Genomic DNA, 27,049 nt, shown 5'->3' on the forward strand with positions numbered 1-27,049 from the left:
ATCCATGGAATTAACCCAAAAAAGGTGTTTTGAGAGTGAATTTAGGTCTGCATTTGCTCTAATTAACACCATGTAAAACTGTACATTCCCCTTCCTTGGGGGGGAAGTGGGAGGTGCCATGCAGAGTTTGCCGCCAGTTTCCTGCTGACTGGTTTGCTCACGTATCTTTCTTATTGTCACTCTCCATCTGATTCTAGGACAAAAACAGAAAATGTTCAGGTGAGAAGGCGGTAATGTGAGTGATGTTTGTATTTGTGTACACAGCAAGTATAATAGAAAAGCGTTTCACGTGAGATGATGTGTCCTTTAAGAAGGCCACTCGATTACTCTTATTATTTGCAATGTCTTGATACAAATTATCATGTATCACACTTAACTGATGCTCAGAGGTTTAGTTCATTTTAATTTCAATAAAAGTAACGGTGCAGGTGTGTATGTGTGTACTGTGTGTACAGTGCCTTCCACAATTATTGGCACCCTTGGTAAAGGTAAGCACATTTCTGAAAAACTCATCAGCCTAATTTATAACAAAAACTGAGAGAAATGTAACATTGTAATTACATTTAATCCAATTAAAAAATAAGCATTTTTCACAAAAACATGCATGTCAAAATTATTGGCATCCTAACTGGCATTGCACACTGTACATTGTACTGTTTATTAAGTACATTTAAGTGTTCTTTTTTCACTAGGACATAAATATGAGGTGACATGTAGGCCAAACACCCTTAGTCTTCCATTAACAGGGGGAGGACTGATGAAGTGAATGGCATTAGAAAAAAGGTTGTTGACCTTCATAAATTAGGCAATGATTATAAAAATATTCAGGGCAATAATTAAGAAGTATCAAACAGCTGGATGCAGGTGTATAAAGCACAACACCACTGGATTCAAGAGCAGTGGAAGCATGTTTGGGAGCTATGAATCATGCTTTACTACCTTGCAGTCTGATGGCCTGCACAGAGCCCTGAATTCAACGCCCCTTTTGGGACGTTTTGGAATGTAGATTGTGAGCTAGGCCTTCTCCTCCTACATCAGTGCCGACCTCACAAATGCTCTTTTGACTAATTGGTCACAAATTCCCACATCATGGTTTTGGTTTGTTTGCAGCCAAAAGCACCATAGTTATGATGCTATTTGTGATAACACACAACCTTGAGTCTTCTGTTTTTATACATGCTTTTATACTAAACAGCTGTGTGAAGTAAAGAAGCCCCAACCATCGTTCAAATATACACTCACTGAACACTGTATTAGGTACACCTATTTTGTATCGACATTTATTGCCCATTTTATCAGCTCCACATACCATATAGGAGCACTTTGTAGTTCTACAATTACAGCGTAGTCACTTGTTTCTCCGCATGAATTATTATCCCACCTTTACCCTATTCATCAGTGACCAAAATCCCCACCACATAGCAGATATTATTTGGTGGTGAATCGTTTCGCTAGTATGAGTGGATCAGACACAGCAGTGCTGCTGGAGTTTTTAAACATCTCAGTGTCGCTGCTGGACTGAGAATAGTGCACCACCCAAAAGTATCTAGCCAACAGCGTCCTGTGAGCAGCGTTCTCTGGGCACTGATGAAGGACTAGAGGATGACTAACACCAAACTGTGCAGCAACAGGTGAGCAATCATCTCTGCCTTAAAAGTGGACCAATAAGGTAGGCGTGTCTATTAGAGCGGACAGTGAGTGGACACAGTGTTTAAAAACTCCCTACTTAAGAGTTTTGTATTACTACCTACTACCCACACTACCCTACAAAATGGATATTCCACAAGTGACAAAATGTATGAGTTCACATCATTTTCCTTCAGTGGAATACATTTTCAGCTAAACTCAGAATAGTCATCAAATGCTTTATGTGAAATATTTCAGACAGAATTATATCACAGAAACTGTTAAAAAACTTTCAGTATTTGCTACTTCTTCGCTTGGCTACCAACACTCAGACACCATACACTGCAACATAGAATATTCTATCGTTTAGTTGTGTTGGTTTCAGGAAATTGGTATTCTCTTGAATTGGATACTACTTGAGTGATCATTGGTGGGCATGTATCAGTCAAGCCAGATGAATATAGCTCAGACTGACTGAGGACGATCTTTAATAACGCTAATCATAATAGAAAATATTGTGCTAATTATTTTTACATATCACCCAGGCCTTGTGTAGGGACAGTGTTTACATCTACGTTTAGAAAAAGTCTGTTACCTGCAATATCTGGTGCTCTTGAAGTAAACGGTCATACTCTTTGGTCAGGCTCTCTGTCTGCTCCTTCATGGCCTCAACTTCTGACTTGGACTTCTTCAGAGCTGCAGAGTCAAACCAATGATGAATGTATGTATATGACATGAGAAATGTGTTAGCTGAGCTCTCAGAGGGGTTAGGGATCAACTGAACACAAATCTCAATTTCAGCAGCAGAACTTCCCAGCAGAAATCCCATCCAATTTGGACAGAATCCATACTGTGGAAATGAATATTGGTATAATTTCAAATTTTCATAATTAATTGTATAAGAAAATGCAGATTTTTGACAAAACTAGTTATGACCAATTTTATATTCTCAAACACTTGATAAAAGCAAGTTCCTCAAATAGGCTTAGTTTGTTCAGTAAAACAGTTTCACATATTTTAAGGATAGAAACTTATATATGCTAACAGTATGTCTTAATTCAGCCTCTTACACATAAGCTACAGGTTTTTTCACCCACCTTCATCAGATATCTTCAGCTCCTCTGTGAGTTTCTGCACCTCCTTCCTGAGAAGCTCATTCTTCTGTGCACTCTTTTCCCCCTCTGCATTATCTGTGAAAGCCTAAAATAAGCACACAACCTCAAAACCTCCTACCAGTCAACACTTATCCTGTGCAAGCTTGGCCCAAACAAGCCCTGTATGTCATGTAATTAAAATTCCACCAATTTTCCAAAATTTCAGCATAATTAAATGGTTAAGATGCAAACAGCTAGTTTGGAATTTGATGTGAAATGCTCCATTGTAAAGAAATCCAGAACTGTTCGCAGTAGTGGTGATTGGAATGATTAACTTTGTGTTTAGACATTGTAAATCCTGGTTCCTATCACATTTTGGAAAATCAGTGGAATTCCCCTTTAATCTTTAATAGCTATTATTAATAGCTCTTCTAAACCGCTTATCCTTCTTGTGGTGAACATACAGCAGCATGCAAACGTTTTAACACCCCAACAAAACAAAGAGCTGCATAACACCCCACAAATGACAAATGTGGATATATAATAATATCTGAGACATAGGTTTTTTATTTTGTGTTCCCCCAGTGGCTGATTCTTGTAAGTTCATGGGCCTCTACAGAACAGATACATGAACAGACCATTTAGTTTTTGACTTTTGTCAATGCTAAGCCTGTCAAATGCCTGCCAAAATCTGACTGAATGACAGTGGCCATATTTTGCCGTCATAAGAAACCCACTCCCAAGCTAGTGCAGATAATATATGCAAAATATCAACCTGATCATGCAAGCTGTTGTTGAAAAATGGCTATAAGCACACTGTAGCACTCCCTACTGGTGAACAAAGTATTGTAAGCTATAGACTGATACGGTTTCATACGAATCAGTCACAGCGTTCATGAATTTCAACTGTTTTAGTCACTAGCAATAAAGTAAGGAAATCTGGTATTTTATAGAGTTCATTATGCCATGCATCCTAACAAGATTACTTTAAATGTCATTGTAATTTCAATATTAATACCCCAATGAGACATCCCATCATGGATAATCACTTATGTGTTTGTGAAGAAGTCAAATCTGAATGAAAATATGCCAATTAGATTTCATTCACAAGAATTCTAGGGGAGCTAGTAATTTTGAAGAAAAACTCTGATCTGGAGGCCACTGTAGGCGTGCGCTTTTTCAAAACATATTGGCTCTGTACATCAAAGTATACAAACAATCGCGCCTGATTCAGGAAACTGTCGTGTGACGACAAACAAGCAGTGATTTGGGCACTGATGAATCAACTTTAGTGTGTGGACATAAGTGCCATGCACAAGTACCTTATTTACATACCATCTGCAACAGGCATGCCCTAATTTGCCCTCATATACATACATATTACATGAAGCAGAGCTGGGCGATATGGCCAAAAATCGTATCACGATAAAAATTTTCATATCGTTTGATATCGATACATATCGCGATAAATGTCAAATTATTATTTCTTGCAAGTTTGAAGGCTGATTTTTGCTCCTGAGTGGTCAGTTGCTGTTTTAAACTATCAGTTATGGTCAGAACATGACAAAACACTTGCCAAACAGAGTAACATTTCACAAATCTGTCATGGGAGAGTGGGAGAAAGTTTCTGGTGAGCTGTTTTTGTCAGCTGGAAAAGCACGGCTGCAATTTTTGTAATAGTCATAATTTAAGAAAAAAAAAAAACATTGTTTTTAGCTGTCTGGTGACGAATGCTAGGCTATCTGGTTACAAGTGCTAAACTGTTTAGTTTCTCAACAACGTCAACTTAGTACGAACAGCAAACATTAGCTGGCTTGGTAGGTCAGTGATGGATCACACCACCTTACTGCCATCACTCCTACCACATCCATGTCCGAGCATATCATAGTATTCAAACACCAGCCAGTAGACGTCTGGATTTCTTTATGCTGTCGTAGTAGTTTGAGGGGTGGACCGCAATATATCTGACAATCGCTGTGTAAAAGCATTAACTGCAGTGTGAATCTCGCAGCAGACAGAGTCCTCCTTTTAGGTATATTTAAACTGAAAACAGCACTTTTTTGTCTTTTTGATCTACAGTAACATCAGTTCGCTGTGTTGTGCGAGTGACGGAGCCCTGCTTCAAGTTAGCCAGCTGCTAAAAACATCTAGCCTGGGAAGTTTCAACAGTGAGCCAATAAAACAAAAGAATTTAGCAGCTAATGAGCCAAGGGTCGTCCTCATAGGCAGAGTTTGGGGTTGAGCAGGATGTGCACTGCTATTACCCAGAGCTTAATAAAGCAAAACTAGCTTTATAGTATTAAAATTGCAATGACTAAAAAGAATAAAATGTGAAACAAACAAAATGTCACAGCCTTTTTCTTCAGATATGGTAATGTGATTTCAAACAGTAGCTGCGTGAACAAGAACAGTGCAGTAATTGAACATTTACTGTACTAGGTAAACTGTTTTGTATTTTAGGGAGAAAGTTATTTGTTGGATCAGTAGTATAGAGCAAAAGTCTTTAAATAGAACTTATAGTGGCAGCATTTGGTTATATCAGTGTGTAAAGAACAAGAACATCCACTTTAGTACAAGGATTGCTATGTGCACAGTTAGTTACTCGAACTGTACCTCGAGCCCTTCGAGCTTCAAGTACAGCTCGGCTTGACCCGCCATACTTCAAGATGCATGAAAGACAAGCATCAAGACTTTTCTCTGTCCTGGCACCCAGGTGGTGGAACGAACTCCTACTGACTGTCTCTTGCAGTCTTCAAACACAGACACATCTCTTTTTGCAGCACTTAAGTGAGCACTGAGTTAAGTATTTATTGTAATGTACGTACTGCACTTATTGAAATGTATTGCAACGCTCTGTGTTTAATTCTGTTCCTTTTTTCTAGGTATCAACATGGGCTTTTGTTTCTAGCAGTATCTGAGCTCAGGACTAGCTTTCTCTCTAACCTATTTGTAACTAGCAAAGATACTTTCTCCAGGTAGACAAAGCACTTTTTATAAGTCGCTCTGGATAAGAGCATCTGCTAAATGCTGTAAATGTAAATATAGTGGCATGATCATTGTTTTTTATTTCTACTGTTATTGCTGATATTATTGACGTTATTGACAATAATTTTGATTATTTAACCGCAAATCAGGCAGTTTTCAGGCTGTTAAAATATTACATGCAAATTTACATACACTTCTACCAAATGTGAGTTCGATCATAAAGATATGTCAAAGATTAAACTGATGGTGAAATTTGTGCGCACTCATTTTCCAATCAGATTTGACCATACGCAACTTTGATTAAAAAAAAGGTATACAAAAGTGCCTTTTCTGCCAATATACAAAAACATACTAAATAATGTGACAGCACAGTTTTTCCACCTACAGCCAGTGTCTTAATGATCACTGAACAAATAGTTGGTGCTACAACAGCAAAAACTCCCTCTTTTCTGAAACCATACTTTTTACAATATTTTTCCACAAAAAAAGCAACATGCACATATAATGAGATTTACATTCAAATCTAAAGGCACAGTCAAACTTGCTTGTGTTTAGAGTATATTTCTAAAAAATCTGGCAAAAGACCTGCTTGAGCAGCTCGATGTCTTCCATGTACTTCCTGGCAGCCTGGTTAGCTGCCTCTGTCTGGGCATGAAGAGCTTTGCTGGTGTTGTTAGCCACTGCCAGCTGATTTATCAGCATGATCACTCGTCGCATGACTCTGTCAAAAGCAGATGCCACATAAGCAAACATGTTAAAAGAAAAGTAGTAAGAACTAAGAGGTTTTTGCTAGAAAACAAAGATTGGTCTTTGTCAGTCAATGGTCTTTTTTATTGTGTAGGATCTTACTTACAGCCACAGGAAGAGGGTGAAACCAGAGATGTACAGGTTCCTCTGGGCTCTGAAAAGCTTCATATGCAAGTGATCATACATGCTAGGCACGGCTTCTTTACTGGGCTGAGTTCCAGAGTACTTCCTAACCTCCCTCACAGCATCTACCATGGATTAGTAGAACAACAACAGAATAGACTCAATTAGTTTACTTGGAGTGTGTTTAGAACTCCCAGGTTTGGTACGATTAAAATCAAACCTGGCGAGGTTTGCTTTGTTAGTGTGGTTTGTTAGAGCAAACGAGAACGCTGCCATTCACCAAAGACACAGACAGAGGCCCCCTTAGCAGGTTTCCTTCCAAACGAACTTTGGTGCAGTTCTTTGGAAGTATGAACACCATACAGACCAAAGATGTCTAAATGGACAAAAGACAGAACAAACCATCATCTCTTCTCTGCATAAAGAGAAAAGACAAGTGTCTGATGCTGTTTGGTCTCCTCATAAACTCTGAATCAGTAATTATCAAACAGATAGTTTGAGACTTAAAATGAGGCCGATGCACGTTTGAAATCGTTGTAAAATACTCAATATACACATTTGACTGCACACATAATTTTTATTATTTATTAAGCCGCCAAATGTTACTCTGTTTTGTAAAAGCAATGAGCCATTCGAGGCGGTGTTACAGGGATTTCGCCTTGCTTTGAGTCGTGCAAAAACCACAGTAACACAGGGAGTCTTGTGGCTTATTGCTCTAACATCACAAAAGTAGATAAAACCAACGAGCCTAGATAGGAGAGAGCACAGCATGATTCAGAGAGTTCAGCGGACATTACCACAGATATTATACACCATAAAATCTGCCCAATCAGTTGTGGCCTTTTACTCGTATGACTTTTGTTTAAAACCTTTGGTTCGATGTTAAATATGTTAGTGTGAATATAAGCATATCAGAGCCAAAATGCAACAATGTATCATTTCCTGTTTTGGTCTGGGCCAAGAGAACTGAACTACAAGTATAAATGCAAACCATTTATACTTAAAGCACAACTCTGATATTTTGCTTGGACTGTGATGGCTTTGGTCTGCAAAACACGAAGAGAGTAAGTTCACGTACCTAGAAAAAGAACTATGAGGATGATGATCATTGCCAGGAATCCTTTGTTCCAGAAATGACCAATACTGTTCCATATGCTCAGGTTGAAAATCTTCTGCCATCTACAAAGAACAGCAGGACACAGAACAACATATCACTTAAAACTTTCAATCATGGAGAATGATAGCCTGTTTGGGTAGTTGTTAAGGACTTAATAAATGTCAAAAGTCAGTTCTACTGTGATTCCTTCTCACCACAGATGTGTTGAGCGAAAAATGACATAGTTTCTCCAGGGCATGGTGCAACAGAAGAGCAGCAGACAACAGTACAAGCAGACACAATAAACATAAATAAACACAATAAATACAGACAATAACCAGTATAAAATACTATATAAAAAAAACTCTTTTATACAATGTCCAATAACCACTCCACTTTTAAGCACAGGACAGTACAGATGCGAAATCAGATAATGGAGTGACAGATGCTGGCGGTCAATGTACATGCTGTACAATCAGTGCACACTTACTATTAGAAATCGTCCTTAACAGCATAACAATAGACATAGTGTTATGACCCCCTAAAGTGTGGCTGCTGCTTTGTGTGTTTTCTCATTTTGTGTTTCTGATGCAGTATGTGCAGGTCTGTGATTGTCTCCAGTAGAAGAGGTCACTGAGCCACTACCTGGAGAGACGTTCAGGGCTCTCTGCCCTCTGACATGACCTGCAAGTACACCTGTCCAGACCAGCCTGGTGTGGGACTCTTGCTTGACATGTTAAATTTGTGCAACCTTTGTTAGAGTTTGTGAAACCCATGAAAACTTTGTTAGACATGAAACCCTTTGTGAAAGCTTTGTGAAACTTGTGAATTTCTGGGGAATACAGGGGATGAAATTCCTTTCTCCTGGTGTTAAACAGGGAGTAAGGGGAGTTTGGGTTATATTTGTTTCATTTTGTTTTCAGGTTTAGTTAGTTTTAAAAACCTTGAGCTGTTTTATTTATTATTTTGGCATGTGCTTGTCCCACGTTGCAAAATGATAAAAGTCTTGCCATTGAGACTTTGAGAAAATATAAATAAATCTAAGCTGGTTTTCTTTCGAATAGTGTCTGGCGTTTGGTCTGGCAGGACTGGGGAGAGAGCCCACGCTCATTTTCTGTTACAGCCTCACCCTAGATCAATAACAAACACAGCAGGCAATGTATACAGATTAAAGTGTCTGTCTACATAAATTGGCTGGGTACAATACGTACAGTGCAACAGATCAATGTAAAGAATGCAGAATTCAGTCTGAAAGCTCCTTTGCTGATGCTGCAGGCCTTGTGCATACACCGTTCAATGTAAATGTCCTTGTTGGCAGGAAAATCCTGTGATGGCTTGGCAGTGCTCGCTTTTCACTGCAGGGCTTTCCTCTTTGAGGTGGAGCAGTTTCCACATGAGACAGCATTCCTGCAGGTCAGGGTGCTCTCTGTAGAAGGAGTTATGAATGGGTTTATGCATCCTAGCTCTCTTCAGTCTCCTTAAAAAGTAGCTGCACTGTTGTGCCTTCTTCACTAAGGAGGTGTTCAGGGATGAGAAGAGATTGTTGGTGATGTGCACACCCAGTTTCCACTGTAGTACTGCTGCTGTGCAGAGGGACGTGCACAAAGTTTTGCTGATAATCAGGGAGAGATTATTGTCATTGCACCAGGTGCCTCACCTTATCATTGTTAAAGGTGCGTGACTGTAGTGTCATCGACAAACGAGTGTACAGCAGAAGACTCAGTACATAGCCCTGGGGGAGCTCCGGTGTTTAGAGCGTGACAATCTGTTCTGGATCCTGATTATGTGAGACCCGCTGCTCAGAAACTCTAGAACCTAGATGCAGATCGAGGAGCTCAGTGCACGTGAGTGTTTAATGACTAGCTACTGGGGTACAATGGTGTTGCATGCTAAGTCAATAAACAGAATTCTAACATGTGTCCTTGCTGTCCAAATGGGATAAGGTCAGTTGGATGGCACAGGTTATGGCATCCTCAGTAGAGCAGTTTTATTTGTAGGCTTCTTGCTAGGGGCCCAGTGTCCATCATGTGAGCCATGACCAATCACTCAAAGCAAGTCATGACAATAACTAATGACAGTTACAACAGGGTGGTAGTTATTTACAAAGGAGAGAAAGATGTTGAAGATGTCTGTGAAGACATCAGTTAGCTGGTGGGTGCACGTGTTCAGAACATGTCCAGGAATGTTGTCAGGGCCAGTAGCTTTGCATTGATTTACCCCTCAGCAGGGCTCTCCTCATATCAGCTGCAGACAGACAGCACCTGTTCAAGGGGAGATATGATCCTTACTGCCTCAGTGTTGTATGCTTCAAAAAAATTAAGTAAATGGGCACAGAATTTGAGTACCGGCCAGTGTGGCATAGTTGGGTTAGAGGTAATTCTTAATCTTGTGGTTAATGGCAGTCTGAATACCCTGCCACATATGTTGTGGGTTACTGCTTGTGAAATGTTCTTGAACTTTCAGTGCATGAGATGCTTTGTCGTTCCTCATACCACTCTGTCACCTAATCTGAAAGCCAAATCGCATACCTTAAACAGGGAACAGACCTGAGTACTCAGCCAGGCTTTCTGGTTTGGTAACAGTTTAAGTGATCACTCCATCATCTACACCAGGGGTGCACAATCCTGGTCTGCAGAGTTTAGCTCCAACCCTAATCTAACACACCTGATCCAGGTAATAAAAGCCTTCCGGGGGAAACATTAGATAAAGCCAGATGTGTTGGATCTGAACTCTCCAGCGGGGTAGATCCCCAGGACCAGGATTAAGCATCCTTGATCTACAAACTTGCTCAGGTAGTCAATGGCTGATGACGGATGACATTCCTTCAAGTCTCCGTGATCCACACATGTAGCAGCATCCTTAAACATGATCCAATCAACTGAAATAGCTGCAGATCTGATATCTCTCCTTTCAGCCATATTTTGATGGCTGTTTTCACCCATTCCAGTAGCGCTTGATATGTGGGGATCAGCAGCACATAGGTGTGACCAGAAAGTCCAAGGTGGAGCGAGAATAGACCTGTGTTTTGTAAACATGATCCAGCATCAGTTCGCATCGGAACGGAAATGTTAATAAAATTTGTGGAGAACCTTCCTCAGGTTTACATGGTGGAAACATGTTGAACAAATTTGGAGAGAACCTTCCTTGGGTTTATGTAGTTGAAGTCACCCATTAAAAAATTAAACTCACAGAGTTTAGGTTTGGTGACTGGGTTGAAGAGAGCCCCAGTGCATCCTTGGCGACCACGCTATGCCCTTGATTAACAACTCCACCTGCTAAAACACTGTTTTTAAAAAATGAAGAGCCAAGCTTTACTGCTGGAACTGGAGTCTGATTCCTAGCAGAGGTGGGAGCAAGTAATTGTATTGCAAGCAACAAGTAAGTCTCAAGTCAGGACAGGTAAGTCCCAACTGAAGTCTCAAGTCAATACAGGTGAGTCTCAAACCAAATCCTGAGTCCTAAGCAAGTAAAATCACTTTCTTTACAAAGTATAATTCCATTTCAGCAATTAACCGCAATGATGGTCTTAATAAAGACTACAACCAATGATTATTTCCATAATTAATGAATCAGTCCTTTACAAGTTTTCAGGGACCTAAAACACTTTTCTTGTGTGGACAGATTTCTATGGAATAGCCATGCAGCGTAGGCAAACAATTTCATCACATCAGCCAATGTAATTTATTTTTTATATATTAAATTTATATTTTTATATATTAAAACTAACTGAGCTAACTGAAAAAGCAGGCAATAACTTTTGACTAGGGTTTTAGTATCTTATTTAATGTTACCCTGCATGCTGAGCTTCTGCTGTGGATGCAGAGGGTTTCTCCAAGATGCTCACACAGTCAAGTTGTCATGTCAGGTAAGCTCAGTTTTATAGGAAACCGTCTTTTTAGATGATGTTAAAGTGGAAAGTGTTTCCATATAACTGAATGATTGTACTGCAGTATCTCATATCTGTATTTTATTTAATTAATTGATGTACTGATAGATGGAAAGCATAAGCACTGTCAAACCAAGTAATAGTTCACAACTAGTTTTTACAACTGACGATACTGATTTGATCCATTCGTCGTTGCATCCCTAGTAGTATTGGTAATATATTAAATGGCAAAAACACAATGTTAAAACTAAAATATACAATAACTTTTTCTAAACTGCTAATTTTTTCATTTATTATTTGCAACTATTACTTGACTACCTCAGAGAATGAATGCCCAGTGAAACTTTCAACCTTTTGAAACATTGAATTTTTAGAAATGAGGATAAACTCAATTCCATTTTACCTTTGAGGTGAGATGAAAGGCAGACAGAGGATAACAAGGATTCCGATCTCAACGTAGAGGAACAAAGCCACTGCAGTCCACTGCAAAGTCATCTCTGTAGGCCTAATGGTTGTTGGAAAGCAATTGAGAAGAACATTTCTAAAACTACTGATGGTTTTTGTTTACAGGGAAAAGCACAATAAAATTGAAGAAGTGCAGGGTGAACCCTTACAGAAATAAGGCAACATTAACCACCCATGTTTAAGGGCAGAATAGTGCAGTACATTTTAACAGTTTGATAATATAATAAATTTGACCTGTTTATTTTTTTTTTGTAAAGATGAAGTTATTGTGCTACTTTCTAAAACTGCTTTTGTACAAATGGCATCCTTTGAGGCACTGAAATTGCACAATAGGATATAAGCTTAATTACTTGTTATCTACATTATTGCAAAAGCAAAGGAGTACATTTTGGACACCGTCTTGTCTGAAGAACTACATTTGGGGTAGATATAATTGTGCAAATCTGTTCTCATTCCAAATACATATACATATACATATGCATTTACACATGAGTTTTACAGTCACTTTCAGAAGTGATAACTGCAAGACTAAAAGATTTTGTATACATATTTTCCATGCTGTAAATTAAAGACTTTTTGCCAGCTTGTCAAGTGACGTATATTCATTTCTTTATTAAAATTTATTGGAATCTCAGTTCCATTTCTGGCAAAAATGCATGCAACATGCTAGTGATCTGTGTATGATGTACATGTTCCAAAGCTAGCCAATGTGAGCAATCTCCCATATGCCTCCAGGTTCAATGCAGGCTCTTCATGCTGAACTGGGAATTGGCACACAGCTAGGAGTCATATTTGTGAATGCCATTTGCAGCTAACTTTAGCTTAAATACTACAAAGGCTATTTTTATTTATTTTTCCCCTGTTAATAACCTGGAGTGAAACACTGTATGTACATTATGATACAGACTCATAAGTTGCACACAGTCTTTGACTCTTATCCCTGCATTTGATTTACCTTCTACACAAAAACACACTAAACTGGTTTTCTGTCACTCTACTGCACACTAATGTGAACATACAGTTAGTTCTGCCTAAGCCTGAAACAACTTTCCACTACTGTAAACCCAACAAGCGACCTGTCCCAGACTGCTGCATGCCAACATGAAACTAATGAGTAAAGATCCCTATCTCACTTGTCTTACAGTAGACAAGTTAGTCTTTTTTTTGTTAATGTGTCAAATGCCACAGGCACAATACAAACAATATATATGTTGTCTCGAACAAGTGTTATCATAGTTTCTCCTATCTGGCTCCGCCCCTTTCTCTATTCAACTTACACCCACACATCCTGCCTCAGCACCTCCCCCATGTCTATACAGAAAACCAGACCTACAAAACATGGAATGAGTTTTTTCACCACTCCGCAATCCAACCTCATCATGTCTTACTTGTCTTCTCTTGTTTCAGTGTTCCTTTGTCTTGTATGTTATTTAATGTATTTGCTCCTGGTCATTAACTTTGCGCTATTTCCATGTTTTGCTTTCTGTTTATTCAAATCTACACTTGCACTTACATTCTGCATCAAAGCCACTCTATATTATTCAAAAATGTTTCATTAAAGGCAGCAGTTTTGCAGTATGTTTATTTCTACTGACTGATTTGTTTTCAAAAAGCATTAGCCAGGTTAAAAATTTTAACCAACCACCAGTGGCTATATAGAGTTTACAGCAAAGGTGTTCATTGAGCCAATTTATTTCTACTTAAATAAAATTCTGAAAGGACTACTGCTTGTGTCATTCTTTGTACTTTCCAATCTCATACAGATTTGTATGAGTTTTAGAGAGTAGCATAAAAGTAGTGTCATAAGATTCCTGTCCTTATCAATTTTTCAGGAATTAGTAAGTAAAGTATGTATGTTTCAGAGATGTAGAGAGCAATTTGTAATGAATTCTTTTTTTAACTAAGTATTCCAACACTATCATAATAAGTTTTAGGAGTATGAGTTACCCGTGTGATTCCACAATTGGGTGTCATTTACATCCCATAAGAATTAAACGGTGCTTACACATTATACCGTTTTGTTTTTTTTTTGTCATTTTTCAACACTGAATTTTTAAAAAGATTTCTTTCCTGGTAATGGCTTAAATGAGTAATGAGTCGAAAGTTTTTACTATAGAACTGATACACAATTAATGTCTATATCTATAGGGTTGTACTTTCAAAGTGACAGCATTAGTCAATGTCACAACATCATTGAAAATAAAGTGATAACAATGACAGAATATACTTGTCTTCTTGCACCTTCAGGAAATTTGAATAATGCAAATGTGACTTGTGCAATATTCCAGATATTTCATGGGGGTGAACGCATTGAGTTAACAGGGTTGAGTAAACGCTAATAAGCTTTTCTATTATATTAATATGTTTTCTATTACATTAATATATTATCTTCAAAAATAATATATTAACAGAGGGTGAAGGACACTTTACATATGTTTAAAAAGTCTACATTACATACATATTTGTATATGTAATATCAGTGGGACACAAATGGCCCCCCACTCGTGGAATCACCCATCAGCATCTGACAACAGAAGGCAGCCAGCAGCAGCGCGGAAAGTCCGTTTTCCACTCTGCGCATGCTCAGAGTACACCGGTGCTCCAGGCTCTTTATAACTCAGAATAACTCAATCATTTCGCTCCGCTTCCATGTGGCTACTGAATAATACGCTCGACGATGTGGAAATACAAGAAAATACAAGGGACATAATACCAAATGCACACTAGCGGTAGTTAAATCTAAATCGGACTTGTGTATTAGTCACTCTTAGCCCACTCCCTTTACTGACAAATACACCTAACGTTATACGGTCTGCATCTTTTATTTTTCTGACCACATGAGCGCCACCCTAACCTAGCTAAACTAGCTACCAATTACAAACGCAATAAGTCTGGCTAGCTAAAGCCGGAAATATCTCCCTTGCGAGCTGATACTGCACGTTTGACGAGACAGATATAAATCGTAAGGCAACAACACAGCTGAACACTCACCTCCGTGTGATTCAGCTAACACATTCGCCTAAACCGGCCGTAATAAGTGAAAACGAAAGTTTCGAAGAAGTTACAGCTACACCCTACTGCAGGACACTTCCCCCGTCTCACAGTCTTGACGTCACTGGGCTGGCTCGCGGGGGTGTGTGCGTGTGTGTGAGCGTGCGGCGGAAGATGGAGCGGCTCAGTTAGGACAGTGTGAATGTATGCTTTTATAATTAATATAATGGATATACTGCACGGTCATGCTATGTGCTGGTTCGCATGTAATCCCAAAACAGAACGACCTAAAAAAAAAAAGATAATCATGCTGTTGGCACTTGGCAGGCACTGCAAATCAACACTACAAAGAAGAATGGTGAGAGATTGACCTTAATAGATCTTCCGTGCTGTTTTGGCTTCCCTCGGCAGACAAATCTGACTAAACAGCAGATGCACCCTGCGGTTAAGCCAGCCGCCTTTCGCCAAAACACGGTTAAAAAATGGTGATTATGGCTTTATAAAATGGTGATTTCAAATAAGTGGTTCATAAAACCAACAGATACAGTCATGGCCGAAAGTGTTGGCACCCCTGAAATTTTTCCAGAAAATGTTGTATTTCTCCCAGAAAATTATTGCAATTACACGTTTTGATATACATATGTTTATTTCCTTTGTGGGTATTGGAACAACACGAAAAAAAGCCAAAAATGATATAATTTCACGCAAAACTCCAAAAACGGGCCAGACAAAATTATTGGCACCCTCAACTTAATATTTGGTTGCACTCCCTTTGGAAAAAATAACTGAAATCAATCGCTTCCTATAACCATCAACAAGCTTCTTACACCTCTCAACTGGAATTTTAGACCACTCTTCTTTTGCAAACTGCTCTGGGTCTCTCATATTTGACGGGTGCCCTCTCCCAACAGCAATTTTAAGATCTCTCCATGGGTGTTCAACGGGATTTAGATCCAGGCTCATTGCTGGCCACTTCAGAACTCTCCAGCGCTTTGTTTCCATCCATTTCTGGGTGCTTTTTGAAGTATGTTTGGGGTCATTGTCCTGCTGGAAGACCCATGACCTAGGACGCAACCCTAGCTTTCTGACACTTGGCCCTACAAAATCCTTTGATAATCTTCAGATTTCATGATGCCTTGCACACAGTCAAGGCACCCAGTGCCAGAGGCAGCAAAACAACCCCAAAACATCTTTGAACCTCCACCATATTTGACTGTAGGTACTGTATTCTTTTCTTTGTAGGCCTCATTCCGTTTTCGGTAAACAGTAGAATGATGTGCTTTACCAAAAAGCTCTATCTTGGTCTCATCTGTCCACAAGACATTTTCCCAGAAGGATTTTGGCTTACTCAGCTTTTTTATGTCTCTGTGTCAGCAGTGGGGTCCTCCTGGGTCTCCTGCTATAGCGTTTCATTTCATTCAAATGTCGACAGATAGTTCACGCTGACACTGATGCACCCTGAGCCTGCAGGACAGCTTGAATTTCTTTGGAACTTGATTGGGGCTGCTCTTCCGTCCACGTCCAGGGAGATTAGCTACAGTGCCATGGGTTATAAACTTCTTGATTATGTTGCGCACCGTGGACAAAGGAACATCAAGCTCTCTGGGGATGGACTTGTAACCTTGAGATTGTTGATATTTTTCCACAATTTTGGTTCTCAAGTCCTCAGACAGTTCGCTTCTCCTCTTTCTGTTCTCCATGCTTAGTGTGGCACACACAGACACACAATGCAAAGATTGAGTCAACTTCTCTCCTTTTTATCTGGTTTCAGGTGTGATTTTTATATTGCCCACATCCGTTACTTGCCACAGGTGAATTTGAACGAGCATCACATGCTTGAAACAAAGTTATTTACCCACAATTTTGAAAAGGTGCCAATAATTTTGTCCGGCCCATTTTTGGAGTTTTGCGTCAAATTCTATCATTTTTGGCTTTTTTTTCTCTGTTTTTTTGTGTTGTTCCAATACACACATTTTAAAATTTCGGAGCAGATGCATTATCTTTGTGAATTAACTGACAATTCCAGAAACTATATCTTCACTTCGTAGTGAAGATAAAAAGCAGCAACATTAAATATGAAATCACTCTTTTTCACCAACATAAGTCCACTGAAAAGCTCTCGCTCTTCACACAAATCTCCTGTCTCAGACAGGCAGGGAAATAGTTCACCCCTCTTCCTGCTGAGAAAAAAAACATTGAAAACACTGTTTCTTTTGGTTCCTGATAGTTTTGTAATGTGTATTGGCTTTTTAATCTGTTGATATTATAATTAAGGACAATTAAATGTTTAACAGGTGACCAGTGGCTGATTCTAAATGCATTTGATGGTTTCCTAAAGGGATCTTAAGGTGTTCTACAGGAAACTATTGGTCTCTACTGGAGACTATTAAGCCAATTCCATTCCAACCTTTAGGTTTTAATCTGAATGGTTTCTAATGGTCCTTTTTTCAGCAGGGTGACCAAATTACCTGCCGAAAGGTCAATTTTGATGGCCAGCGGTTTGCCCTCTAACGTCATTACTGCAATTCAGGGGTGGACAACTCCGGTCCTGGAGGGCTGATGTCTAGCACAGTTAGGAGGTTTCCCTACTCAAACACACCCACTTAACCTGGCAATTAACAGATAAGTATAATCAGGTGTGCTGGAGCAGGTAAATCACCAACTTTGGACTCTGGACACTGGCCCTCCAGGACCAGAGTTGTGCACCCCTGCTACAGTTCAGTATTCAAGGGCCACCTCGACGAGAGACTTGTACGCACTTAAATGCCGTGCATTTGAGCTTTGGTGTCGGGGAAAGTTAGAGCCTTTCCAGTGTTCAGGAGTTATTGTAGCAAGATCTCTCATTCTCGACAATAAAGGTCTATGTGGTGGCTATATCAGCCTGTCATGTTGGCTTTGGCAGGTTGTTTCCAGGAGCGCACCCCCTAGCTATACATTTCATGAGGGAGCTGCGGCACTAATAGCCTGTTTCTAGGCCTGCTGTCCCTCCTTGGGACCTAACTGCTGTCCTTGAGGCTTTATGTGGGCCTCCCTTTGAGCCTATGGAGTCTGTAGACATGGAGTTTGTTTTATATAAGTCGGCTCTGCTCCTTGCTTTAGCCTCTCAAAGTGTGGGTCCATGCACTATTGGAACACACTTCATGTATTCAGTTTGCACCAGGAGACACCAAGGTTACAGTGTGCCCTAATGTGGTGTATACACCAAAACTGTTGCCTATGTCTTATAGCTGACTAGCTTTTGAGCTGATTTCCTTCTCTCTTCCTCCGTTTGCATCTGAGGACCAGTAAAGACTGCACATGCTCTGCCCTGTGCATGCACTGCATACACACATTAATCGTACGCAGGTTTTCTGTTTGTGTGACCAGCTTTTTGTCTGTTTTGCCAACCAAATCATAGGCAGGGCTTTGGCTAAACAGAATCTCTCTCACTGGGTTATGGGAGCTATTTCATTAGCTTACAGCAGCAAGGCTCTGGAGTTACCTGAAGTGCAGGCTCATTCCACAAGGGGAATGGCTACATAATGGGCCCTATTTAAGGGCGTCCTTGTAGGAGATATTTGCATTGCTGTCAGCTGGGCATCACCTCATACTTTTGGGCACTTTTATTGCCTGTGCATGGTGGCCTGGATCATGTGGTTCTTTCTTTGGAGTCTGGGGTGCACTAGGATGCTCTTTCAGTTCGGTATCTGCTTAGCGGGGCATGACTATATGTTCCATACAGTATGTGTTGTACTGAGTGAATTGACTCATAGGTAACGTAAGGTTACGCATTAATGTATCCTTTATGTATCTTTATTATATCCTTATGTGATTAAACAATAATGACAAAAATGCCCTTTACCCTAAATGCATCTATACTCTCTGATTAGGCATTGGAAATTACATTATCAGAGAGAACGTCAAGCTATATATGGAAGCACATAAGCACCACAGTTAAAATGAAAACGTAAATGGCAAAAATTTGCAATGTATTCCCCAGATTGAATTCTAAATTTGAATTTCCAACTTTTGTGCAATTGTGGGCTCAAATTGAAATTTAAAATATGCCATTCGGTATACTTGCATTGGCGTTTCCTGTTCACAGAAATGCCAATGCAAGTATACCGAATGGCATATTTTAAAAAATTTACGAGTAGCATTATTTAAAGTAAAAGGTGTTTTTCAAACTGCATGGTTATGCTTAATGTGATTACGCATTTGCATTCTCTAATAAGGCATATCAAACAATTTCTTGGAGTTCACTTTGTGCACAGGAGGAGTCATCATGTGGAAGACCACAATTCTCTATAATATTGTTTTATGCTGTAAACACTGAAAAGTAAGGAGTCAAAACCATGAAAAAGAGTGCCAGACAGTTATTCCTCCTCCACCAAACTTTACAGTTGGTACTAAGTATTCAGGCAGGTAGCATACTCTTGCATCCACCAAACCCAGATTTGTCTGTCAGACTGCATGGTGAGGAAGCTTCCAGAGATGAATGATTTTTCGGTAGCTCGCCCTTCACTGCACTCCTGTTCTGTGAGCTTGCCTGGCCTACCTCTTCGCAGCTGAACAAATGACCCAAGGTTACAGACTGTCAGAAATGAGCACTAAATTAAGTATTGATTGTAATGTATTGTACAGCACTTATGTATTGTATTGTATTGCACTGTTCTGTGTTTGTCCCTTTTCACTAGGTGTCAATGACCTTCTGATTCTAGCAGTATCTAAGTTTAGGACTGTCTTTCTCTCTAACCTATTGGTAGCTAGCAAAGATTCTTTCTCTGGATAGACAAAGCACTTTTTGTAAGTCGCTCTGGATAAGAGCATCTGCTAAATGATGTAAATGTAAATCTAAATGTAAATCAGGTGAATAACAAAACCAAGGTGTGTTTTCAAATGTATACAGACAAATATACAGAATTATATTTCCAAAAGTTTTATTTACAATCTTTATTTTATTTTAATTACCATCAGTTCACTTTGGTGGAAGAAATAGTTATTTATGGCTATAAGGGGCCATATGTATTGTGTAGATAATCAGTGACTGCAGATATACTCGACAAACTGTTGAAGATTTTCCTCTCTGGCTGAGAAGTGATCCGTTCCAACATGTATATTAGGTGATGGTGGAAACACGTAAAAGGAGTCCCATGTTCCAAAGCAATGTCCACCCAGTCCCACACACACTTCAAAGGGGTGTACTCATAGCCTGCAAACAGGGCTGGATTGGCCAGCAGTCCCCGAGCAGCCATCACTCCTACAAAGGTTAAGAAAGCAACAATGTGGATTAAAGTAAAGTAAACACACCCTAAACTGGTTCGCAAAAGGCCATTACAACAAACATGAAACTTAAACACACACAAGTTACATGGCTTAATGATTTTCACCATGACCTTAATTATTTTAATTCTCCCATTTCTGAATAGTGGAACTTGACTTACTATTGTGAGTGACTTAACAAGGAATGCCATTTATTGATAGTTAAACTGAGATCATAATTCTGTTTTGTGTGGCCATAAAATACAATATGATAAAACACATAATTGTTTAATAAATAATTAATAATAATAATAATCACAATAAAAAGCACAACAAAAAAACAATTCTTCCACCAAGAAATGTGGTTGTTTAGAGCTGCCAAGCTATCAAAGCCAGCTGAATGACCACAAGAGCTTTCATTCACCTATCATCGTACGCTGCAGTCATTTCATAAATTATTCAATGGTCTCAAAAAGTTGGTGGTCAATCTGAATTTCTTTACTTCCAGTCAGAACAGCCATTAAGTAAATGTGTTCATTTTTCCAGGTAAAAAATGAGAAGATTAGATAATCCACATGCATAAAGAAGGGAAAGTCAAAGGAAAATAAGTGAAAACAGGAGTTTCGAAAAAATTATTAAAACACATACAGGAAATGGGACAAATACGCACACATCCTCTACAGAGAAACATTTCTGTACATTTTAATGTACGTTACTGTTTATTTGCTGAATTTAACATATTGAGATTGTGGCCAGTGAAGAAGTTTTGGCACATTTCATGTCCTATTTTGAAATAAATAGAAACCATGCACTAAAATTCACAGAACTATGCCATATTTAAGTTTGCTCTCTGTAGAGGATGTGTTAACTTATTTTCACTCAAAAAATTCAACAAGATGTAATTTTACCCAGGGTGTTCAATCTTTTGCATGTGACTTTTCTATGTACTGTATAGCTGCAAGTGGTGATTAAAAAGTTCCAAGCACAGGCTAAGGTCCACCAAGGGGTTGCTCTAGTACTTTTGTTGTACACACTGCACATGTATGTCAAGTCTGAGGAAGTCAGCCTCACTGAATTTACCAACGCCAAAAAAGTAACCAGAAATGATGCATGTGTTAGGGTGCTTTTTACATGGGAAAAGTAACATCCAGATACAATCCACACACAAAACACATGTTCATGAAAGGTGTAAACAGGCTCGGAGATTCGGTAATGAACGGGTAATGAACTGAGAATTTACAGATTATTTGTGACGCTTGGCCTCACCCACAAAGTATTTTGGGCGTGACCCGCTGCAATATAATATCAAAATATTTCTGCTAACTTCGACTCTTGTGAGTTTAAGGCCAAATTTTTAAAGGGTGGGTAATTTTCATGATACCCTTTTTTTAATGTGCATGTTTTTTTGAGAAAGTAAAAGTTCAGGATCTAAATACACAGTGCGAAATGATTCAAATCACAGGTTGGTATGAATCTGAATCAAAAAGAATTTTGATTATACACCTCACGGTTTAGGAGACCTTGATTAAAATGTGTACACATGCATCATATCAGCCCCATCGACTAATCAGGATGGCATTACTACCTTGAGTAAGCGGGGAAAAATAGGTTTCATGCTTGGAACCCTAAAAATCTTTTTTCCTTCTTTGGTTCACCTTGTAGATGTAAAATCAGAGACAGTAGCTCATCTGTTGCTGCACAGTTTGTGTTGGTCATTCTCCAGTTCAGTGATTCACAAACTTTTTGCAGTCCAGTACACCCTTGGACTCTAAACTTTCTGCTGCGTACCCCCTCTCTGTCACACACATACACACGTATATACTAGAGTGGTAATTTAAGGTACACAATTTAGCCTTAAAACCATTACTGTACCTTTGAGGGTATATTTTATATTATTTGTGCCTTAGTGAACAAAAGTGTATTAATACAGTACTTGACAGTGACAGTACAACAGCTTTTTAATGTTTATCTTAAAGAGTAACTACACCCCACCAGTAACTACAAGTCCATCTATGGCTCAACTTTGAAAAATACTCAAAAATGGGAGGGGCACTGCAGGGATGTACGGGTTTGGAGGTCAGGCTGCGAGGGAAACTGGGTTGGGTGAGCTGCTGTATTTTTAGAGCTAGTGTACGTTAGTTACCAGAAAATATGGAGAGTGACAGAATCAAACGGCACTTTTGCAACTGAGAAGTCTTACGAGGCTGACGATTTTTCTGTACTACCATCTCCATCTTTGACGAGGGAAGATGTTCCTGATCAGGCAGTGCGTCTTGAGCTTCATCAGTATGAGCCACTAACTCAAGCCGCCGAAGAGTCAGTAGTGCCAGAAAATGATGAGCAGCAAGTGGGAGAGGCATCTGAACATCCCCTAAAACCGTGACGGCTGGCTTCTAATTATTTGTTTAGCAGGTTCATATTCAATATAACCCGAGTCCTGATTTCTGAGATGCACTGAATTCCGAATTAATAAAGTTGATTTCTTTGAACACTGTCCAAGTTTCATTCAGTTTGACATCTAGGTCGCAGACTGCATCACTGGTCATTCAGGGTTTGTTGCAGTGGCCCTAAATCCTTACGTTCTGCAAGCTGTTCATGGCATTTACTGGTGTTACATCTGATTCAGTTCCGCCTCAAATTCACATCATAAATCGAACCCACGCACTCACTGAACAGAAATCAACAACAAGAAGCACTGGAAATAAAGGAAGTGGAAAAAAGTTTGAGAAAGGCTGTACAGACGAAAGGTTGAGACAGTCGGTAACAATGACCATTTACTGTTAACCTTTGCTGAACCGTTTCGATTTCCGTAGTTCCACTGTTGCTTGCCGTTGATTTCTGTTCAGTGAGTGTGCGCGCCCGAGTTTGAGTTGTGAAACATGAGTCGGATGCAACACCGGAAGCTTTATGGAGACTTGCAAGAATCCTCACTTAATCTGTCCAACATCTTTATTACAAACTAAGCTTAGATTAATTGAGTTATTTACAGTTGTTAGAGACATCTGGCATATCGCAGCCTTGTGAAGTGGTGCTGGGGGTATTTAGCTCAGTGCGTGAGTGTGTTTATCTCCTCGCTCCAGGGTCCTATGCTTTCATATTTACGAGTGTGGCAAAAGTAGGGCGTGATCAGGGGGCGGTAACGTTGTTTAACTGATTTGCATACCGAAGTACGAGGACACATCATCCACGCCTATAGCAGAGTTGAACCAAAGGGATGCTGCAGAGGCGGAACTGACCATGATAAAAAATTATATTTTTACAGTTTGGAAAGATGTGTTTACATTTTAAGCAAGGCTAAGATCCAAAAACTTTTTATTTATTTACTTGTTTGTAATTTTATAGCTGCAGATGTTTTGTGTGAAAGACAGAGTATATTTGTAAATGTGCGTGTTAGACTGTGACGAGGCTAAAATTGACTTCTTGTTCAAATTTTCTGTTCCACCTTAAATGATGCAACAGTTTCATCGCTTCTCATTCTTATAACTGTACAAACACCAGAATGTAACTACTGTACCATTTACAATGGAACAGAAAATTCAGATAAGAAGCTAGAAAGATAAATTCAGCTCCTTTAGACTGTGTGTTGTGGGCACTTTATGTGTGTAGGAGTGCATACTAACGATGTGCTGAGCGTTGTTTAAATGTTACAGCCGAAAACCTTCCAGTGATTTACCGTTCATACTGCATGTATAAAAATGTGCTTCTGTCAGGTGGACCCCCTAAAATGACCTTGGCAACCCAATGGCTAGCCCATTTATACAGTTCAAGGATCGCCCTGTCTACAAATAGATGCTTTTAAACATTAATTTTGCACATACCATCCACGCCAGTGAGCTGGTGTATGGACTCCACATCTCGAAGGTTCTTGATATCGCCGTTGGCAATGACTGGAATGGAGAGACTATCCTTAATATTCTTGATAGCATCGTAGTGCACTGGTTGATGCCTCTCCTCAGCTGTCCGCCCATGGACTGTGATCCACGACACCCCTGCTGCCTCCACCTTCTGACAAAGGTCCACAGTCTTCCGCAAGTCCTTATGAATTCTGGAAGTAAATATAAACTCAGAATCTAAACCAAAAAAAAAATACAATGCTTCTATGTAAAATATATTTTGTCAAGTAAAACTGGTGCTGTATAGCCATACCTTATTTTAATGGACACGGCATAGTTGGGTTTGTCTACTTGGTTTTTCACGTGTCTCACCATGTCTTTTACTAGCTGTGGTTTATTAATCAAGCATGCCCCGTAGCCCTCTGCCATAGCCCACCTGCAAATACCACAAAATCCAGTCTGAGGCCAAGAGAACAATGCAGCACAGTGAAGTTAACTTTTTGCTACACATATTTATGACACCTTATCAGATATCTCCTGTTTCTGTCAACCTACAACAATGTGCTTCAGGAATACCTCTGAGGGCAGCCGCAATTTAGATCCACACCATCTGAGAAGGGTGCAACCACACGAGCAGCATCTGCCAGTGTCTGAGCATCTTTTGCAGCAAATTGGATGATCAAAGGTCGATCAGCTGGTTTGGATGAACAATAAAAACTTAGCGTTGCCCAAAACCTTCAAAGCATTGTTGTAAAAAAAAAAAAGTACAATCAGACGTACAGCTGTTAGTGGTGAATTCACTGTCTCTGGCTTTTACAGAACGCATGAAATCCGCTGCAACTATCATAGGCGTGAAACAGATGTCACAGCCATATTTCCGCACCAGACACCTGAAAGACAGCCTAAAGGAGAAAAGTAAGATATATGTAACCAAAGGTAAAATATTCCTACAAATTCATTCATACACATGCATTAAATGCTCAGCTTACTTCGAGTAGCGAACCATTGGGGCGCAAACTCTCACAACTTTGCCACTTTCGAACAAGTCCATGACGCTGTAAATAAAACAGCACGGCTAAAATAGCTACAGCGTAAAATAGCTACAATCGTAGACCCGTTTTCAAGACCGCACTATCTCGCTCTGTAAAGAGCTTACAGCATATTATTAGCACAGAATGTTTTTCACTAAGCGACCTGAAAACGCGTGGTAGAAGCGAAACTTCCTGGTTAGTGTAGTTCGGTCAGGATGACGCCAGCCAATAGAAAAGGCTCAGGCTGAATCGCAAATATCTCCCTACTCCCTACATAGTGCACTGCATGGGTCATGAATCTAGCTATGGCTTCTGCACCAGCTAGTACTCTATATGTTAGACACGGACCTATAATGCACTATTTGGATGTAGAAACCATCATTTTATGACCTACATAGTGCACTACATGGGGAGAAATTGTCGAGTTACGTAGCTAGAATACATTTTAAATGCAATTTGTGCGCCAGTAGTAACAAACGGTCCACTAATTAATCCGGTTTCGGCCTGATTCGAAATTTAACGACGCGAAATTATTAAAGAAACAATTATTTTACGCTTTTCTTCGGTCTCTTTAGGAACATAAAGGGTCTTTTTAAATATTTAAGGGCATATTTACTACACGTGGCTTTTAAGGATTTCTAAAACAAAGCCAAATCGTTTGGCATGCTAACCAGCTGAGTTTTTAAAGATTCTGCATTCATGTATGTAGTGTTTAGCCCAAATTATGATGTTGTTAACTAAAAATCTGTCTTAGAATTGTCAATAAAGATACTATATTTTACGAAATCATATTCCAAGTCAGGTCATTCGGATTTTGTTTTTAGCCAAGCATAAAGATCTTTCCAAAACCTTTTAGATAGCTTGCATGAGAAAACAAATAGATGTTCTAATTATTCTATGTCTTCTTCACAGAAACTGCAAGCATTACAATTCATATTAAATCTGTGTGTTAAGAAATTAATTGCATTGATATTTGAATACTCTTTGTAGTGACTACTGTTAACGTTACTCCACCAGAGCCGGTTTATGAGGAGCCTGGCCAAACCCCCGTTATATCAAAAACAGGACTGCTAACCAGCAGAGGGAGCCCGCGAGGGAGTTCTCAATGAATGGGAGTAAATAGCGCTCAACGGCTAAAATCGGAAGACATTGCAGAGTGGTAATTCTCCCAGAGAACTTGTAGAGAGGAGAATTCCCACTCTGCAATGTCTTCCGGTTTTCTCAGACGCTAGAGGGCGCTCCTGAGTGAGTCCCAAATGAATGGGTTGATGTGGAGCATTTGAGCAAAATCATAGTTTATAAATGCTTAAACATTTTTAATGTAAAAGAATACATTAATTTCCTGAACACAGAACAGCATAAAACATTTTAACACCGCTGTTATATTTTTACGAGCTTTTAAACTCGAGCTATAGGAGTTTAAAACTACACCCCATGTATGTTCATGACGTCAGTGAGCGCGAACAGCCAATGAGCTGCTCCGCTCGCCAATCAATCATCACGCTCTAGCAGAAATGCCCGCCTCCTGCTGCCCAAAACCTTGTAGAAAAAAGGGAATATATAGGTAAGATTTGTTTGTTTTTTAGTGAAATACATCCTTCTACTTTCTAAAATTAAAGGAAAGTTCTGGGCGAGTGATTAGAAACTATTTAAACTTTTCGTTTTTAGCCGTTGAGCGCCATTTACTCACATTCATTGAGGACTCACTCGCGAGCGCCCTCTGCTGTTTGGCAGTCCTGTTTTTGATATAACGGGGGGAATAGGAAGTGGCCAGGCTCCTCATTAACCGGCTCTGATTCTCCTCTCTACAAGTTCCCTGGTAATTCTCATCTCTACAAGTTCTCTGACTCCACTTACTTCCTGGCCCACCCACTTCCTGCACCTTCTTCTGGTTTACTTTAAAACATTAATTTCGCCATTAGAAACTTCTT

At 39.5% G+C, this 27,049-nt stretch overlaps 1 protein-coding gene across 2 annotated transcripts; it reads right to left on the minus strand.

Annotated features, from left to right (window-relative positions):
• Window positions 1-3: 3 nt before the first annotated feature.
• Window positions 4-25,350, minus strand: LOC118812223 (tRNA-dihydrouridine(20a/20b) synthase [NAD(P)+]-like). Of its 2 annotated transcripts, XM_036577031.1 has the most exons (12): window positions 25,077-25,323; window positions 24,868-24,989; window positions 24,664-24,781; window positions 24,401-24,523; window positions 24,069-24,299; window positions 11,961-12,062; window positions 7,654-7,754; window positions 6,559-6,700; window positions 6,291-6,426; window positions 2,724-2,826; window positions 2,222-2,322; window positions 4-193 (listed from the first exon to the last, which is right to left on the minus strand). In XM_036577031.1, exons 1-12 carry the CDS (start codon window positions 25,136-25,138, stop codon window positions 158-160), a joined length of 1,377 nt encoding a protein of 458 aa, XP_036432924.1. In that variant the 5' UTR covers window positions 25,139-25,323; the 3' UTR covers window positions 4-157. The 2 variants fall into 2 exon arrangements, with proteins under 2 accessions (XP_036432924.1, XP_036432923.1); XM_036577030.1 differs by lacking the exons at window positions 4-193; window positions 2,222-2,322; window positions 2,724-2,826; ... (2 more) ...; window positions 7,654-7,754; window positions 11,961-12,062 and adding an exon at window positions 19,922-20,252 and having other exon boundaries at window positions 24,073-24,299; window positions 25,077-25,350.
• Between the last annotated feature and the right edge of the window lie 1,699 nt (window positions 25,351-27,049).

The sequence above is a fragment of the Colossoma macropomum genome, unplaced genomic scaffold, assembly GCF_904425465.1.
Source record: "Colossoma macropomum unplaced genomic scaffold, Colossoma_macropomum, whole genome shotgun sequence".
NCBI lineage: Eukaryota > Metazoa > Chordata > Actinopteri > Characiformes > Serrasalmidae > Colossoma > Colossoma macropomum.